At 42.1% G+C, this 19,259-nt stretch overlaps 1 protein-coding gene across 2 annotated transcripts in view; it reads right to left on the bottom strand.

Moving 5' to 3' along the window:
• The window catches only part of TGFBR2 (transforming growth factor beta receptor 2), a 60,655-nt gene extending 43,303 nt beyond the window's left edge, over positions 1 to 17,352 (bottom strand). The window contains exon 1 of one of the 2 annotated variants that reach the window (XM_064704704.1): positions 17,043 to 17,352. In XM_064704704.1, coding sequence (XP_064560774.1) covers positions 17,043 to 17,136 — 94 coding nt within the window. In that variant the 5' untranslated portion in view covers positions 17,137 to 17,352. Of the gene's footprint in view, positions 1 to 16,799; positions 16,939 to 17,042 lie in introns of those variants that run through there. The other variant, XM_064704705.1, reaches the window with a different exon arrangement.
• Positions 17,353 to 19,259: the final 1,907 nt, after the last annotated feature.

The raw sequence follows: 19,259 nt of genomic DNA, 5'->3' as shown, positions 1-19,259 counted from the left end.
TTTATACTTTTAATTCTCATTTTTATTAGCTTTACTAGTATGCCCTAAAAACTACTGACACACACTTTCCTGACAGGTTTAGAAGCCAGAAATACATGCCCATCTTCCCTTTTGAAAGGCTCCTGCCACATGCAGCTTTACAGAGCCCTCATCAGATCCCTCCTTTGGGGATGCCACTGCAAAGGCCTACTCACACACGTCTGACATCTTCATTTTAATGTTCCTTTCTGATGTACACAAACAGCATATTTTGAGAAACACAATTGTCTGCCTCATGGAGAAATCCTCAGACCACTTTTCAGAAAAATGACAAATTTGTTTCTAAAGCATTGTAAACACAATAGATCTTCCCTTTTCCCCTTTTTTTTCCTGCCTCTCTAGTGAGGCTATATAGGAATATCTGCACAAAGAATTTTGAAAAAAACATCAGTCCCACTCCCCTGCTCGTTATTTGTTCACACTCCCCATTGCACTTTCCCCTGCCTCCCAGAGGAATCAGACCGCACCTTACCACACCTCCCTCCCCCTCTAAAGGCCAGCCTGACCCAGAAGGGCTCTCCAGTCTAGACATCTATCTGACAGCACAAGCACAATGAAGAATGTGGTATGAGGAGTGGCAACCCACAGCTGGGGAAAGGCAAAACTGCATATTTCAGCTGCAGCAGCAAGAGCAAAGTCTCTGTGGATCTATGGCTGGAGCTACTTCTGGGGAAAGGTTAGGCTGCCCAGCATGCCAGGGACACGGGGGACCTGCCTTCTGCTGCTGTCTCCAACCCACAGTCTGCTTTCAAATGTTACATACTCTGAGACAGATGTCACAGTCCTTCCAGGAGAGGAAACAGGGGCTCTGCACTTAGTCTTTTCTGCCAGGCATCAGCACTGCAAGGGCAGATGGGATTTGCTTAGGACTCATCAGCATGGCTTATGATGCTTTGGGGAGCATTCCAAGGACTGATGTTTCTTCCCAGACACATCTGCAGAAGCACCTCAGGCCTCACAGTTGTTTAAATCCACTGTAAAAGTGGATTCAAGGTTATTTGGATTTTGAAGTATAGAAAAAGGACTTTTTGTGTCTCAAGTTAACATTGTACAGGAGACATTTGAGAAGACAGGTACTACTCTCTGTGACTGTTTCTTCAGCAGTACAGAGACCTACCAGATGCCTCCTCTTCACAGGATGCTGGAAGAGTCAGAACAGTCTTGTCTTTAGAATACAATTTTTTTAAGAGGAAGGATATTAAAGGGACAGAGAGTATGTGAAACACATATATCCTCTGTCTGACGTGAAGTATTTGATTTTGCTGCAGTTCTATAATGTGAACACAAAATATAAAATTCAACCAGTCTCACCCCAATTCTGCTTTGTTTCAGGGGAAAAGTGTGATGAATATTTACCTGAAACTACCACAAGTCCGGGAAAACACTCTGTAAACCCAGACAAAAGTTTTACCTTCTGTTCTGAAACTTCTGCTGAATTGCAACTTGTATCTCTGATTTCAAATATCCTGCTTCTGACTAAATTCCTTTCTCTAAACTGGAATCAAGAGCCTGTAGACCAACGAACAAAACTTTAGTCAAACAAAGCCAAACTCAAATAATGGATTTGGGATTTAAGAAAAATAAAAGTAAATCAAAAGCAATCTTAAGATATAATACAGTAATTGGAATGGGTTGCATCTGTTCAAATATCAGTTTAAGCATCACATTTACAAGAAGGAAATACTGCAGAATTATGAAGCACAAGGGGCAGAAACAGCATGAGTAAGACATAAAAGGATTTTATGTCCAATGGCATGGTTTGGAGCACATAAATAACAGGCCTGCCATGCAGTGTTCTAATCTCACCTAGGCAGAGATATTTGAACAGAAGTTTCTCACTCTTTTCCATGCCCAGCTCCATAGTGAGCCTCCGCACTGGCATTCACAAGTGCACCTTTGCGCCAGCTGTGAGTCAGGGGGTGCTTTGTGCCTCCAAGCAGAACCCACATTCTTCAGGCATGATCTCAGCAACCTGGACAGCCAGGAATGGAGCTGACAGAGCAAACTGGCTTCGGCCACAGCTCCTGAGGCCACCTTAAACAAGGATGAGGTCTGCACGGCAAGAATCTCTATCTGCACAACAGAAAACTCTGTGTGTGCACTGGTTGCTGCTGAAACAAACCAGAATTTCTGTGGTGTTTTGTAACACTCCAGTAAGTGTGGGGAGAAGCTGTGTGCACACAAAGGCTCACAGCTGCCCAATCAAAATAAGCATTTAAATGGATTAACCAGACAACTGTTCTTTCAAACTTGCAATCGTTACACAGCTACATAAATCAGAGGGATTTATAAATATTTGTTTTTCCAGATAAAAGGAGGATATTAGTGGGATTTTTTTAAGTGAATTCACTGCCACTATCTGTCCCTCCAGCCATTAATGAACAAACAAGAAAACAAAACAAAAACAAGGATGTTATGCATGCAAAAATTGTAGTAACAATTCTAAAATTGTTACCTGGGGATTTTGGTTTAAACTTAATATAAAAAGACAACTTACTAATGTAAGCAGCATGAAAGACCTGATTTTATTAAGGTTTTTGAAGACCTCTGATCTTGAGGAATATTTGAGAGATCTGGAATTTAAGTTAAGGCACAGCCCATGCCTAGAGGATACAATTATGTTACGAGTTTACAATATAATCTACCAATTATGATAAGACAGAATTCTATGCAATTTCTTTCTCTAGAACTGAATATAATCCATCATTGCTAGTCTATTTGAAAAACTGTTTCCAAATAAGAAGACTCATTTAACAAGTCCACATCCTTAGCACACACACAGAGGCTCCTCTGTCAGCTACCGATGGGCAAACATGTTTATGCGGAAGCTCTGTTCAGAGCTCCTTTTTACTGTGAGAAGCCATTTTCCTTCAGGAAAATGGTGCTTATGAACCATTCTGTCCCCACACAGCAAGTTTTGAATGACAGATTCAGGAAAACAGTATTAAAAAGAAATTACTCTCTTTCATAATCCATCAGCTCAGCTGAAATAGTAAATCAGAGAAAAGTTAGACACAAATGTAATCCCCTAGGAGTAGAATCACTTTGAATAGATTTGAAGAAAAATACACATCCTTCTCAAATTCAGTAGCTTGGATGGTTATATTTGTCTCTGTCAAGTTACATGCAAAGAAGCAGATAATAGAATTCAATACCCTGGGGACATGCTATCTTGATAGAGGCATCTAACTTCCACAATTATTAATGGGAATTATATACTGAGTATTGAGAAAAGGGCATATGCATAAAACTACACACTTCTAATGATATTCAACCTTAGGAAAACTTTCTTTTTCAGACTTCTGTTGCAAAGACCCTACTGCTGTGGCACACTGCTAGTGAGTTACCAGATTTCTTGGTAAAGAACTATCTCTCTCAACAAAGCAGCATCTCCTTTGTCTGCCAGAGGTAAATTTGCTAACATATCTCCCAGGTGTTATCTGCTCCTTTTCATGAATTTGCAAATTACACTCCCCGTTACCTCTGAGACTGTGAATCACTAGCTGGCAATAACACCCTGCTGAAATAAGGGCACAAAATAAGGACTCCTTCATTTCTATCTGAGGCTGAAATTTTACTGGGCTTAAAGGAAAATAAAGGCCATGACTATAACCTGCCCATTCTGAAATAAATAGGTGTTTCACCCATAAATACCTCTCTTTAATTTTCACTGAAAGGTCCTTATCTTTGCCATAATTTCTAAATCACATGCAAAGAGAATTCATTCAGTATATCATAAAACTGAGTATTTTAAGGACACTTTAATCTATATGAGTGCATGGTCCACCCATATTAAAAAAAATTAACTGTGGACGCTAAAAGACCTGCATGTAGGAACAAAACACTCCTCATTCCATACAACAACACATTACTCACTGCTTGCAGCACCCAGCCCCTACCAGGGCTTGCATTACAATGTAAGGGGAGGACATTCCCACATTAGGTGCTGCTCAGCAGGAAGGGACTTGCCAATCTAAAATGTTTAGTCTACCTGCCTGAAGATATGTGAGGGACTGCAGGTCCTTACACTTCATTTATTATGAGGCAGAATATAATTGTAAATTTGAAATGTACACATCAAGTTGGATTTCCAGGGTTTTCCCCTCCCAGTTGCTTTATGTAATAGTTGTTTACTCTAAATCCACTATTTCAGTCCTCCAGCTATCTCTTCAGTAATTCTTAAGACCATAATCTTTCACCAGGACTCCAAGACAGCATATACACTTGCAATCTTGTTTAAAAGAAACATTGCAAAGAAAAGACTAATTCAAGTTTTTAAGAAACAATTCCTTCCATTGAAGAGGAAGCTGGGAAGAGATAAGACGGAATCACAAGAGCAAGTGTGCCAAGCAGCAGCTCAGAACCTACCACTACCTCTCAATTTTCATCTAAATACATCAAACTTCATCCAACTACTTCAATCTTTTTTTTCCCCAACAACTAAGAACTGTGAAAAGCAATATATAATGACACTTGATAAATTTTTAACCAGTGCAGTTCATTTCTGGCATTATGTTCCTCTGCTACTACATAATGTTCCTGCTACTGCAGGACAGAAGATGTTTATTGTCACACATATGAGTTAAATTTAATAGGATAAGATCTTCACCAGATGCTGTGATTTTTGAGTGTTGCTATGTCAACTTATACTCATTGATGTTTAATATTTTAGAGCCATCAAGTGTTTCTGGATATTGGTCATCATCATCCTTAATCTGGAGGGCACTTATTCAACAGTACAAATCAATAGGAGTCTGCAGGATGTCTAAGGGCTTCTATGAAATGCCTTGATCTTTTTAATCAAATGCCAAGTGGATTAATAATTACATCATGAAAATACTATTTCAACAACTGTCATTGAGGAAGCTGTGCATAACATGGTCATAGCAGCCAAGCCACTCAGTATCCCTCAAACACCACGAGCCAGTTACATGCTTTGTTATGGTTTCTGGCAAAACTGCTCAGTGACATGGGCAGCTCATTCTCTAAACCTGTCACTTTGGCATTTCTCACAAACACTGCACTCATGTACAACACAGTTTGTTTTTAAAAGTGCTCTCATAAGGCAAAACTATTCCAAGCTTTCCCAGCACAGTAATAGCTTAGACTATACCAGAGGAAAGTGTTCCATAGCAATAGAGACATTTTTTAAATTCCTTGGATGTAAAATTTTATAACTCATGCATATTTGAAATATCCCCATACAACATTAGTTAGCATAGCAGTTTAACTGTTTTGTTACTCCTGGAGATGCTAGTCTTAACTCTGAGAGGCATGTGAGTGATACCAGCCTGGTAGTGGAAACCTGCTGCATCAAAGATTCAAAGGTTACAAGAGCCCTACGACTCTACAGATGGTATTCCCAGTCTGGCCTTCTGAAAGTGAAGCCATTCCACCCAGCTAGTTTTGCAAAGCCCTAACGTACCTGGGTATGAGTTTAACAAGCCAAACCTTGTCTTAATTTAGAGATTCATATTGGAAAGTCTATCACATGCCTTGGCCATACTCTGATAATGAAAGTATCCTGTTTGCTAAAAATGCACCCCTTGTGTCTGGGGTGGTTTCATTCACCTACAGCTTCCATTTTTCAGAATGGATGCTTTTTCGCCTTCAAAATATCCTCCCCTATGGAGTCTAAAATATCAAGCTAGCACAGCTTAAAACCCTATTTTCCACCAACTAACTGTGGCAAATTTCCACATGAGCTCTGCTACCTACAGCTAAGCATTCTGGCAGAGTAGATTCAGCTAGTTTGCACTACCTTAACTGTGCCTTAAGGCAAATTATCCCAGTTAGTGGTGTTTATGTTATTTATGGTAACTTAACAAGGCATTGCAAAGTGCCTGCATATCTGACCAATCTAACCAACCATATCTCATATCCAGCCAGAGAACAGTAGCTGTGGGTACTATTCCTAATTCTTTAGTTCTTCCTTTATCCAAAACCACAACAATCCATCATGTTGAAAAAGCAGGAAATTATTAACATTAAACTCTCACCTGAAAATGCAAAAGAGACAGCATGATTCCAAACAAACAGTACCTCCTCCTTCCTTACCCACTTCAGGCTAAGGACAATAGAGTAGAAATTGATGCCCTGGTAAAAACAAACTACATCTCATTTCCAAAAGCACAGTGGAAACTTAAATCAAAATCCACTTTTTAAAGGGAAAAGTGATGATTGTATGGGCAGTCTAAGTACTCAGGCCAAGCAGCAGCTTGGAAAAGCAGGTGTCAGTGCTTTCTATTTCTAGGCATGTGGTTATGATAGTGGTAAATGTGCCTTGTCATTAGCTTTCAAGAGTAAGATACTTCAAATAATTAGTGGTTTGCTTCTAGCATTTGCTACCCACCTTCACCCATGAGAAGGCCAGTAAGTTTCTGCCTTCAAACCACCAGTAGGTATACGCCTGATAATCACACTATGAGCCACCAGAAGAAAAAAGCCTGGTTTGGGAATGTGCAAATTGGCTGAACCATGAATAATATATATGTGGACAACTGAGGGAAAAGTTAGGCCCTCAGCTGTCAAACAGAAGAAAGTTACCAAAGCTTCCATGTGCCTCACCAAGCTCCTGGCACGCAGCCTCTTAACCAGAGAAAAATAGGGGAGGAAAAAAGTGCTAATATATTATTGAACTTGACAGGGTGCTTGAGACTGTTGAGAATTTCTGGATGATCTAAAGGCTTTAATCCAGAATTTCTGTAGAGAAAGAACAGAGGTTATGACTCTCTTTGAACCTCAGTTTCCTGACAACAATAGGCAAGTGTTGAAACAATCTCTGCTCATTTCCCACAACTTCTAGAATTGTCTATAGAAACTGTAATTAACACATCATTGCATTACTTTTCCTCATATATTAAGCAACACAAGTTGAAACTGTGGAAATACTAATATAAATGACTGTACTGAAGTTTAATGGTGGCCTTGAAAATACAATGGATGAGATCATGGGAAGCTGGAAATCTGTGTTTGAGTCTCTAAAGACTAAGAGGCTTCTCATTTCCTAGTTCACTGCTTTAACCATAAGCTTAGATGCAAAAGTTGTTCTTAGCTGTAAGTCACCAACAAATCTCGTCTCCTTCTCCCATATGAAATAAGGAGCCTCTAATCCTTTTCAGTCTGTACAGGATGAACTTTCATGTCTAATACAGGTACTTTGAAATTGTTTAGGGTCAAGTGCATATTTTTTTAAATAACAGGATATGCCTGATTATTCATTCTGAACCCCAGTTCCTGAATATTGGTGATTTAGCTGGGATCACATTTTTATTTTCCTTCACAAACATTAAAATCAGAGGACATATATGTATAAGAATTCCTAGGCTGCTCCTGCACTAATAAATATTCATCATGCCAGTGTGGTGTCAGGAAAAAGTGAGAACAGCAAAGCCCCCAGCCAGCCAGAAACCTTAAGGCAAAAGTATAAAATGTGAGAAGTAAGGAATGTGTGAGCAAGAAGCTGATGGAGAAAGAAAAACAAAAAAAGGAAACACATTTTCATTGTATTTTCTTTTCCAGAAGAGTAACTCTTCCTGCTGAATATCTTCCTATATCTATTATCCAGAGCAAAGAGAGAGCAGATATGGCTTTAGTTACAACCAGACAGTGTGGTGTTCCTGTTTACAAGCAAACTTGGGTTATGATAGCTCTGAAAGCCTCATGGCCTGGCACTGTACTTACCAGATGAGAATACTACAAATGCAATAAAAGGATCAGCTTCCCAGATTTTTGACTTAAGGCATTCCCTTGTGGTAAAGCTGGGTGAGGAAATGGAAGAATAGACTGAGGGGAAGAAGGGAAATTCAATAGCCCAGAAGCATGTATTGCTGACCTAGTTACTTTGTGAAGGCTTAAATAAAGAAGCTTACGAAGTCATGACTATTACATGGTCCCCTCTGATCTTTTCATGAGGATGAGAAATGGTTGTTTTCAGTTTAGAAAGGAAAAAAGATTCTGTATGTAGAGTGTCTCTTTGTTGTGCTGTGAACTCCCTGGAGAGAATATCAGTCACCCTGTAGGGGCTGGAATAATGAATGAATCCATCAGGGAACAGGCTTTCTTCTCCTGTGACATGCTTTGGGGGACCACCCACACACATGTCAACCCTTTTTCTGCAAAGTGCTGCCTCTAAAGCCTTCCCCTGTCTCAGCCAGCAAGGATCCTTCATCCTAGAGCCTTTCATTGATGGAGTTTAGATACTCTCAGGCTGAGGAGTGACATGACCATGGTTCTCCCACTTTCAGGGCAAAAGCTCTAACCACTGTAGGAAAAGGAGGCAAGGCAACCGTGAAAATTGGTAATAGGAGCTGTGGCGAGGTAGAAGGTACACAGCAGGGCAGCTGGCCTACTGCCACAGCACGGTCACTGCAGAATCACAGATCCCCTTGTATGCCCGAGACAAATAGAAGGGTAATTGCTGCATGCTGGTGGGCAGAACCGATCAAAGGGAATAAAAGATCAACCAGCACCTGCAAATGACAGCTCTTCTCCATTGGTTCCTGACTGCAGATTGCTCAAAATTTTTTAAAAATCTCATTAAATGTTTCCCGTTAGTGAAACACAAAGATTTACCCCTTACTTCCTGCACCCTTTCTGTAGGTTTCTCAAGAAGAATGGAACACTCTGAAATCACTACCCAGTCACGTTAAAGGAAAGCTTAAGATAGCTACAGAGCTGAGAGCAGAGCACCTCAAGTGCAGCCTGAATTTGCACAGTGGATGCTAACTGCATAAAGAAGGAATATTTTAAGAGACTAGACAGGTGGAGGAAAAAAGCTGAGAGAGGAAAAAGATGTAGTTACATCTATCCTACTTCCCCAAGCATGGACTTCAGTGATTAGAAGTTATTCACATAACTGCTGGCTGCAGTACTTGAAAGAAAGTATGCTGAGTCCTGATGTAACTATGACTCCACATTCGCTCCAGCCACAGAGCTCCCAAAGCATATGGAAGTTGGTCAGGACAGCCTGGTAATGCTAAAATCAGGAGGGCAGCCAAAATGGTAAGAAATTTAATCTTCCTTTGAGAACTAAGACCTGTCTTAAATTGTTACCAAAGAGGCGCTATCCAAACCACAGATGTACTACAACTTCATGTAACAAGTTTTCAGCAGTATCTAAGCTGCTAATTAGGCTCAGGATCAGACCAGATCAGTATCTCAAGACACACAAGAATCCTGGATAGCTGCTTCTGCTTTCTTCTCTGAAAATAACCAGAAGAGATAACCCATTACTAATCACCTGTGGTCTGCTTCAAAGTTCGGCCCCTTGTACAGCAACATTAAAGATGTGCTTATATTAGTTAGTGAGATGAAATCTACAAAATTGCCATGTTATCATCCAAAAAGCCCCAGGCACCATCGAACCATGCCAACAGGTGATGTATAGGCATGATGAACTTAATCCCATTCTGAGCTGCAGAATCCATAGCAGGATTAAAACTGGAGGGAGATGGCTCACCTGCATCTCATATCTAAAATATTTAGATCCAGGAGAATTATAAATCTAACTGAAACCCCTTTTCTTGCTAAGTCAATAAATTGAGTACCAGCTCACTTATGATCCTTCGGGGTAAAATGTTAAACAAAATTAAAAACCACATCCACATTCTGAGAAGGCATTTGTTCTTTAGTCCTCATTTCACATTCTCCACTTTTCTTATTAACTACACCAGCACAAGAAGCTTATCAGTGATGAGGGAGCTTCAGTTTTCATACATCTTAAGAAATGCACACAAGTATTTTTAAAGGAAAGTCCTGGTCATGATGAGAAATCATCATTCTTATATATTTATCTTTTTTGGGACTACCTATCCCACATCAATTTATCTGCATCCTCCCAAATTCCCCTACCATGACTCTTCCTGGGCAAAAATGCTTAATGATACCTTACAAGAAGTTTGGAAGCATTCTCTTTCTGAAATCTCCCATTTTTAATGTTCTGAGGACTTCAAAAAACTGCAGTCAAATTACTCTCTAGCTCCAAGAAAGAGAACCAGATCACTCTGGCTCCTGTAAGACTGATACCACAAAAGCCCCCTCGAGGGAATTACAGCCTCATAACATACAGTTGCCTATTATTTATTCTGTGGCCAGATTCTGCCAGCTGGTATAAATCAGGGCAGGTTCCTCGGCTTGAACAGAGGAAGCTGATTTATGCCAGCTGACAGCCTGGCTGCACGCGCTCCACTTGCACAATGCTAGTTTTTAAAGGGACCTGTTAAAGTGCCCCAGGCACGTAAGAACCACGCTCGGGTCTTTACTTGGAAAATGTTGCTCCGAGGAATAGAACTGTGAGACCTTCCTGCTGCTCTCTGGGTGTACTGTTCAGATTCACAGAAAAAAGTCTCTAAGCCCTGACAGAACCACCATGACCTTGGGAACAAATCTGCATTTTCTAATGTCCCCTGCGTAGACCAGTTTTTTTAACTGGGCTTTAATGCTGCATTAAACAAAGCTCATGGGAATACCAATGCAATGTTTTGGAAGAACTGATCCACTGCAGAGAGGGCAAAATTGATCATCTAAACTTGTGTTACTGGTAACTATAAACACATTTTAAAGAATGTAGTGTGACTTGCAAATTACTTGCTAAACGTATAGCTTTGGCTGCTTTACAAATCTTTCTTTTTTACCTTAAAATCTCAGGTATCTACTTAGGAGAACAGAGAAACAGCTCATTTGAGGGTGTGGGCTGAAGTGCTTGGGTACAAACAGAAGAGAGTAGGAATAGAAGACAGCTTTCTGATACCTCTGGTTTCAAATTGCCATTGGAAAGGCACAGTGTTAATCCCAGGTGTCGCTGTAGGGATGTAACTGCTGGACTGTCAACTGAAGCATGCTTTAAGTGTGAGGAAGCAAACTCCTCTATCTGCTCCCGAAATCTATTAATTTCAGTCCAATTTTTGCCAAAACACTGCTCTGGGTGAGCAGAGAATTGGAATCCTGGAATCAGACCAACAGGACTGTTAATAATCAAAATTGTGGTTCCTTTGCATGACACAGATTTCTGAATACAGCTTGTTATTACAATATGAAACAAAGACTAGAAGACTCAAGCCATTCAGAGCACTGCCATTCCCACCCAACAAGGAGCAAATGAGCAGAAGGCTACAGGTCAACCTGAAAAACGCTGTCAGGGGAATGTTTTTCCTGTCCCACAAAGTGCTTCAATATTTCATACATTCTCATATACACATTTGAGGTGTTAGATATGGGGATGTCTATATATGCATGCCCAGTGAGAGTGACAGCCCTCCAATATCCTGGGGAGAGTGGATAGGGGGAGCTGCAGTTTCAAACGTGCATTTTGTGAGTCAGGCCATGCACTTAATCCCACCTTTCTTCCATTGACCAGTGTTTAGTCTAATTATTGATAAATGATTATTTTTTTATCTTTCTATATCAGAAATTCCACTGTGGACTAGGGAAGAAACAAAAAAAAAAAAAAAAAAAAAAGAGGAAATGTTTCCTGATGAAAGTTTAATGGAAACTGGTACATTTCCACAAATTGTCTCAGTTTTGACAAATCAGCATTTTCCCATGAAAAACAGTGTCAAAAACTCTCAACCAGCTGTAATTCTAACCAGATTAACTCAGGGATGAATGCCAGCAGGAAGTTCTTGCTAAATACCAGTTGTTTGAGCAAGGGAAAACTATTTCTTCCTGAGATGATCTTCCCAGAGGTGAAAATGCTTTAAAAGCCATGCGAAAAAAAAGGACAGGTAGTTCCAGCTGTAACAACTACAATGGCATTCACAGCAAGAGAAAGAGCAAGGAAATGGCATATTAAAAAAAAATATGCATGAACATGGACAAATCAGCAACTAGTACTTCCCCTGACACTGCTAATGTTATCATTTCTTAAAATCTAGAACAGTTGCTAAAGTTTTGCAGCAATGCAAACAAGCTGACATTAGCCTGTATGAACTGCTGGGCAGGATCTTTAAAACATGCTTCAACTTCAATTCTTCTAAAACCTCTAGAAGCTAATGGACACATACAAATGATGAACACGCTGTCACCAGGAAAAAATGGAATTAAACAATTCCTGGTGAGATTTGTTAGTTCTAACTACTCCTCTGAATGAGATTCCGTCAGTGGATAGCGTTTGAAGCAATTTGCTCTCTTTCCATATCTTACCCTAAACATGTGTACACCACTAAAACCATGCTCTTTCAGGCAGTAGGATATAAAATGTTGTACTCAACAAGTGCCAGTGCTGCTGCTCTGTTGCTATGCCAGAGTGCAGACTTAATAAGAAAAACAACTGTAGTAAGATTTAGCTGGGTCACTGAGAACCCAATTCTGCAGATGTTTAATGCCAACCCATTGCTTACAGTGGCATTTGCCCTGTCTCAGTGTGTACGCCCACTCCTTGCTGCAAAATCAATCTATCCCCTGTAGTAAGAAGCTTCTCTGCTGTTTCTTAATACAACACCTGCCAGTGAAATTAAACTTCCAAAGGACTTTGGCTGTCAAAGCCAAGACATACTCTATCTGATTTATTTTAGTCTATTTTGACCTTCCAGAACAAGAGTTCATAGAAAAGCACAAGTAGTTTTTCATCGCCTTTATTTTATTCTTGAAACCATTTTATAAGGGTTTAAAAATCACTTCCCATTATCCTATGGGAAGGAAAAAAAACCCCCACAAAACAAAAAAAACCTCTCTAATACCAACAAAATTTAAGGTTAAAGATCAATTAAGTAACCCAAATATCAGCACTCAGTCTCAGACTAGGATTCAGCCAACTTTCTTTTTCATATCAGGACTGGCTCTCCACTACTTTGTGCTGGGAACCCCTTGTACCCTACAACATCTTTAGAGACTGGTTGGTACCTCAGTCAGTTTTACTGAGTTTACAATGCTCTGGCCATACAAAATATCTAATGTTCCTGGGAGGTGCCTACCTAGGTATTACCCCTGAGTCAAAAGGCTCCTCTGTGGCAAAGGAAATGATGCTGCTGTCTCCCACCTGCCTCAGGGCACCCTTTCACTCCTCTGTTTGTCAGGTGCCAGAAGGGCTGTGGGAACCATGAGCAAATCAGGGCTGTAGCAAATCACCTGCTCCCACTGCTAATCCCGGGAGCACAGAGGTGGCTGGAAGCTCTGCCTTTCACTGTGGGCTGGACTGTGGCCACACCGGCCAGGGTGGAGATTGCACGATCACCTTCATCAGGATCTGTCACAGCACGAGTGAGCATGTTTCATACCTAGCTGATATAAATGCACCCTGTTATGCAAGATCCAAGAGTACCAGACTGGGTACAACCTGTTGGTTTTGCTCATTTTGGCAGTGCTGGAAGTAAGGCACAGCTCTTCTGAGGTCGGAGAGTGGCAGTGAATGTTAGCAAAGTGCATGTAGCACACACATATATTACTGAGAAAAGAGTTCCTGTGCCACAAATGCAAAAAAACAAAAACCAAAAAAACCAAAAATGTATCACTTTAAAAATATCTTGCAGAGGAAATATAAGCATCGGAAACTCCAACAACTTGTGCTACAGTGATATTTGGCTCTTTTTTTTTCTCCCCTCAAAAGAGCAAATGCTTTCTAAAAGCCTTTGAAAAAAAACTTGCAAAAACCCCCACAAACCAAACCACGAGGAATTTTCCTTCTGGTAAGAGCCTGATACCATATTTCCTCCCATGTTCAGAGTTAACCTTGTCACAATGACAACTTTTATTAGGCCCCATTATAGGATGCTGCATCTTTTCAACTGTAACAATTCATCCCAGAAAGGAGTATTTCATTTTGAAGCAACATTGTTTGACTAAATATAGGTCATATAATAGTAAGCGTTTATAAAATATGAGTGAAAAATAGTATGAATATGAAAAACTCTGAATTACTCCATTGCCCTTTTTTTTTGAAATTACTTTTGAAACTGTTTCAGGAAACCTGCTGTAACTCTGTATGACTCTACTAATGCTAATTAGTACTATATTCATTTGCAGCAGCTTAAGATCTGGCTCACAATTTTTTAATAGAAACCATTCTGATATGGAATTCACCACCTGAGTATTAGAGAAGATGTTAATGCCAATGAACTAAAAATAGCAAGTAAACAAAAGTGTTTTTCAAAGTCTTAGGTATAAAAGTCTCACAATTCAAGGATACCCCATAAATAGAAGAAAATGCAATATCATCTCTGATACATCCTTACTTCCCTCCTGAAATACTTGGAAAAATGCCAGTTTTAATGGGGGGCAGGAACGCATTTTAGACTCAATCCTATCACAAACATGTTCCATCTCGTTACAAGATGTTTGCTCTCCTACTTCCCTTTTGCAAACATCTGAAGCTCTAAATTTGATTTTCATGCTATAAAATTAACTAACTCTGATATGGCTTTCAAAAAAATAGACAATAATGCAAATAGAGTTTGGCTGAATGGAGATATTAAGTTCCTGATGTTCAGATATAAACAATTATTACATGGATGATTCCAAGGAACAAATTTCTGATTATGATCAGCCAAAGACAAACTACAAATTCATATTCACTTGAACACACTAACACCAATTTCTTACGTGGGCAACTGCTGTTTTGCACTGCCATTAATTGATAAAATGCTCAATAAATCATTCAAAATCATTCAAAAAAAATTACACCTTGCCCCCTTCTGCAAAACAGTCAATTACTTCTGCGTAGTACAGGACATGAGAGTATCTTTTTCAAAGGAGAAAATTCCTGTTGAACCTGTTCATGAATTGGTGGGTTTTCCCAAAATCCTTATGGGAATGTGTCATTCTTGTCTAATATTTTGCTGTGAAGAATGTTAAAATGAAATATTAGCTGGTGCTTTGTTAACTAGCCATCTGGTTAGTTACTAGGCATACCTGGGAACTGAGCTCTTCTGAGACTGATATATCTCCTTTTTTTCAGCCTCACTACAGTGATGAATTATTACAAAATAAGTAACTTTTTGTTTTCTTTTTTCTGTTTTGTTTTCCCCCAAGCATTTGGCAGCTCTAATTTTCATTCTGGTGCCAAAAAACTACCAACATCCAAACCTCACACTTTCTGCTCCACAGAACTGTTGCTTTCTGATCAACTCTTCTGTCATAATAGAATTCTATGGCACAATAGAATCCTATGGTGGTTATCAAAACAGCTTTTGAAGCTATGGGATAGATTATCTGACAACAGGCCTACTCAGTTTTGGTTATTGTAGGCTGTAGATGAAGATGAATATGAAAAATGCTGGAATTGTAACTAGTTTATGTTCTTTTTCCTCACTGGACCTATGACAAGAAAGATGAACAAACTCTTGAGCCATGCCTGCCTTTAAAAATCGACCCATAGTCTGAGACTGTCTATAACTGACTGAGTGGGAAAAAACAAAGTATAATAATAAATAACACAAGATTAACAAAAGCTGAGCTTCTCCACTTAAAGTTTTTTGTGATGGGAATCTGCAAAATTTTGAGGCTGGGGGTCAAAATAAAGGCCATCACTAGTTGATTATGATTTATGATAATGAAAAATTATAGAGAAAACATATATAATATTAACAAGAAGCTACACACCTCAAATTTAATATAACTTTGAGTTGTGGGACACCATAGTTTCTTATTCTTACACTGTTCTTTTCTTCTGCCTTAAGTTTTCATGAGTAACTTTGCAGGTATGCAAAACCTGTTGACTTTGACAGGGCTGTTAATGAAGCATGAAGTTAGTCAAAACTGCACATAGCTAAAGGCAGTAGCAATTCAAGAGTTCTCTACTTTATATTATTATGTTTCTGCCAAAATTTGAGATCAACTGCTGACCATGAATGGACCAGACAGGAGAATCAGAGGGCCCAGGGCAAAGTTTGTAGAAGCCCAGGTGTGCACACCTTACCTGAAGACTAAATCCAGATGTGCCATTACAAGACACCTTAGAAAGCTTCTTAATTCTTCACCAGTGTTTCAGATGCAGTTTGCTGCAATCTCTTGGTTCTCCTTTTAGGTTTACCACTTGTTCTGCAATGTGATTTAGGGCCTAACCTTGATTTTACAGATGTTAATTCACAGATGTGGGTAACTACTGGTAGGACAGAGACAGAAGGCTGCTCAGGGCAGGAATCTTGTTTTTGCAGCAAAACTTTTAAGCTCATAGTATACAATAAATTATGATATGAAGAATACTGCAAGTTGCAAACCCCAGAAACCTATCTAAGGATGTCTTGGTAGAAGCAGGGTAAGGATTGTAAAGTGTCACTTTTAAAGTGAGCCAAACAACATGCACAGTCAGTGCTGGAGGAATGAATGCTTTTCAGTCCAACTGCTCACAGCCACGGCTGGACTCCGCTCTTAGGAGAAACTCTCACGAAACCCAAGTGTTGGTAACCAAGTGCAGACCCGCGCAGCAGCGGGCTCTGTGGCCACGCACAGGGCCTCACTCTGAGAGCACCCAAGGCACTCCGGCCGTGTGGCCGGGGCTGTGCAGCACACACACACTCACTCGGTGCCCGGCCGAGCGGCGGTGCAGCACACACACACCCGGCGCCCGGCCGAGCGGCGGGGCCGGCCCGGAGGGCGCTGCCAAGGCGCCGCGGCTCCCCCGGCCCTCGCCCCGGCCCGGCCCTGCACACGGGGCCGCACCAGGTGCGGGAGCCGCCGCATCAGCTGCGGGCAGGCCCTGCAGCCCTTCCCCCGGCCACTGCAGGCAGCCCCCAGATGCCCTCTCCGGCTCCTCTGGCCCGAGCAGACCCGGCTGATTTCCTGCCAAATCCGCTCCTTTCTGCCCGCTATTCCCTCCACGGACGGACCTCAGCTTTGGCCGCGAAACTCCGAGATTCCCAGTCCTTTCTTCCCCGCTTACTCTCACGCAGAGCCATCAACAAATACGCTCACCCCCTCCCGAAATGTTTCCAGCTTCAAAACTTTCTTAGCAATCGTGTCCCCCGCCTCCCGCGGCGGACGCCTGTCCCTCGCCGCCTGCCCCCGTCCCCTCCCGCCCCGCTCCGGCCCCGGCAGCTGTCAAGCGGCAGCGCGGGCCGGCGCGCACTTACCCCCGAGCAGAGCGGGGAGCGAGCTGCCCATAAGCGCCCAGAGGGAAAGGAGCAGCAGCAGCCGCCGCAGGCTCCGCGGCAGCCGGGGAGTCATCGCGGAGCCGGATCGGCGCGGCCGGCGAGCCGCGGGCGGGGCGCGGGGGCGGCGGGGAGGCCGCGGCGGCGGTGGCGGGGCTGGCGGGGAGCGGGGCTGCGCCGCTCCGCTGCTCGGGACCGCGGGTGACTCACTGAAACTTCACTTCGGCGCTGCAGGGGAAACAGGAAATCTTAAACTTCGCAAACAGCTGGGCAGGACTTTCTTACTCTTACAGTAGTTCCTTCTCCCCCTTCTCACAGTCACCCCCTCCCCTGCTCTCGCCCTTTTTCTTTCCTTTTTCTTTTTTTTTCCTTCCTTTTAACATGAAACCTCACCCAGTTTGGTGTCAATCATCTGCCAGAGGCCAGCCCCTCTCAGGTCTGGCTCTCCCACCACAAGCGCGCCGGGGCCAGCCCCGACGTGCAGCCCGGATGGCTGCGCCTGCCTCCCTCCGAGGCGGGGACCGGGCCCGGGCACCCGCCCGGAGCTGCACCGTGCCGTGCGGGGAGCCTCAAGGTTGACAGGAAACTGCCAGCTCGGAGGGCTACTGCTCCCTCCCTGCGAGTTGAAAAGGACCCAGTCGAGTCATTTGGGACATGGGGACTTTGCAGAGCTCCTCCCCGCATCCCTATCCCTGACCTTAGCGATGCTGCTGCAGCAGCCTGTTTCCTCCTCTGCAGAAAGGGTATCGGAAAGAAGGACGTAGCCTGCAGATGAACTGAAGCAGGGAGCAGGGAAGGTTGAAGTCGGGGTAACAGCAGGAAATATTCACACAGACTAACTGGACACTCAGCTTGCAGATGTTGAAGCTGACTGGAACAACTTGCCACCTGCTGCTTGTTTTGCTCCCAAATAAGCTGGTTGTGCACTACTTTACCTCAAATGCTGTGCATGTGACACAAATGTCTCCATCCCTCTCCAAAGGAACTTCTACCAGAGATTTTGTCTTCTCTACAAGGGGGAAGTTGCACCCAGGATTCAGATAGTAGGAGCACACTGGTGATGCCAGCTTTTCATGGCCCTTTTAGATATTGTAAGAATCATTCAGTTTTGAGCCTGAATAAGGCTTGAGCTCTCTGCCGGTATAAATCCAGTCACTGCATAGCCAGCAGTTGTATTGAGACCCATTTTCAGCTCACAGTCTTCCTTCCTCTCTGATTTAAATGGCTGGGCATTGATTGAAGGGTAAACTGATGTACATGGGGATAATTTGAGGACGATTGTTCCAACGTTGTTGATTCGCTTTTGTCTCAGTTACAACATTAGTTAGAGGTACAGATCTGGATATTTCAGAAAGAGGGCTAAGCCCTCGGGGCAATATATGTAATTCATGCTCTGAATGTCCCAGATCACCTCGGTTTGAATTTGGAAATGTTTGCATAAAGAATTTAATTGGCCTATAACAGACATTAAAAAAAATAATTGTGCTTTTATGTAAATTTAATTTTAAACACTCCCTAAATGCATATTTTCACCATGAAGTCTCAGTTTACTGTACAAACTCTCATAAACCTCTCTCCAAGAGCATTTTCCTCTCCCTCACCCTCTTTTAATATAGTCAAGATTCACTCAAACATGTGGTGGTCACCACCCTCCAGAGGTAAGAAAAGTTGCAGACTCCCCTTTGAGCATAGACTGGAGTGTTCTTATCAGTTCCTGTGCACCAGCTCTGTGCTAGAAGGTGGCTGTGTTTGCAGTATCCACTTAAACAAAAGCATTTCTCAACTCCCACAAGTATATACTGTGTGCTGTACACTGCTCTCTCCTCAGAGCTGTCAAGTCACAGGTGCCAAAGAGTTGCTGTTTGCTTAGAAAGTTGGCTGTGTGTGCTGAGCTCTCCTATTAGTTTCTGGTGACTACCTTCCAAGATGAAAAAGAAGTTTAAAAGCAAACAAGTACAGATTTAATATTACTGTTCAAACCTGTCACAATCCAGGCGTGACTTGGCAAGCCTGACACTGTCTCACTAGCATCTCTCTCCCTCACATGAGTGCTGTGGCTCTTTTCCAATATAGGCATATTCTGCACAGTCTCTCTCATCCAGGGTCTGGCAGTAAGTGATGGAGACTGGCAGGAGATGGAGCCTTTGGGAAGGGCTGTATTCGGGTTTCCAATGGTCTCAAATCCTCGAGTGCAGCCAG

Source organism: Zonotrichia leucophrys, chromosome 2 (genome assembly GCF_028769735.1).
Source record: "Zonotrichia leucophrys gambelii isolate GWCS_2022_RI chromosome 2, RI_Zleu_2.0, whole genome shotgun sequence".
Lineage (NCBI taxonomy): Eukaryota > Metazoa > Chordata > Aves > Passeriformes > Passerellidae > Zonotrichia > Zonotrichia leucophrys.
Note: the sequence above shows the minus strand (reverse complement) of the source record. Positions and strands in the feature narration are given on the sequence as shown.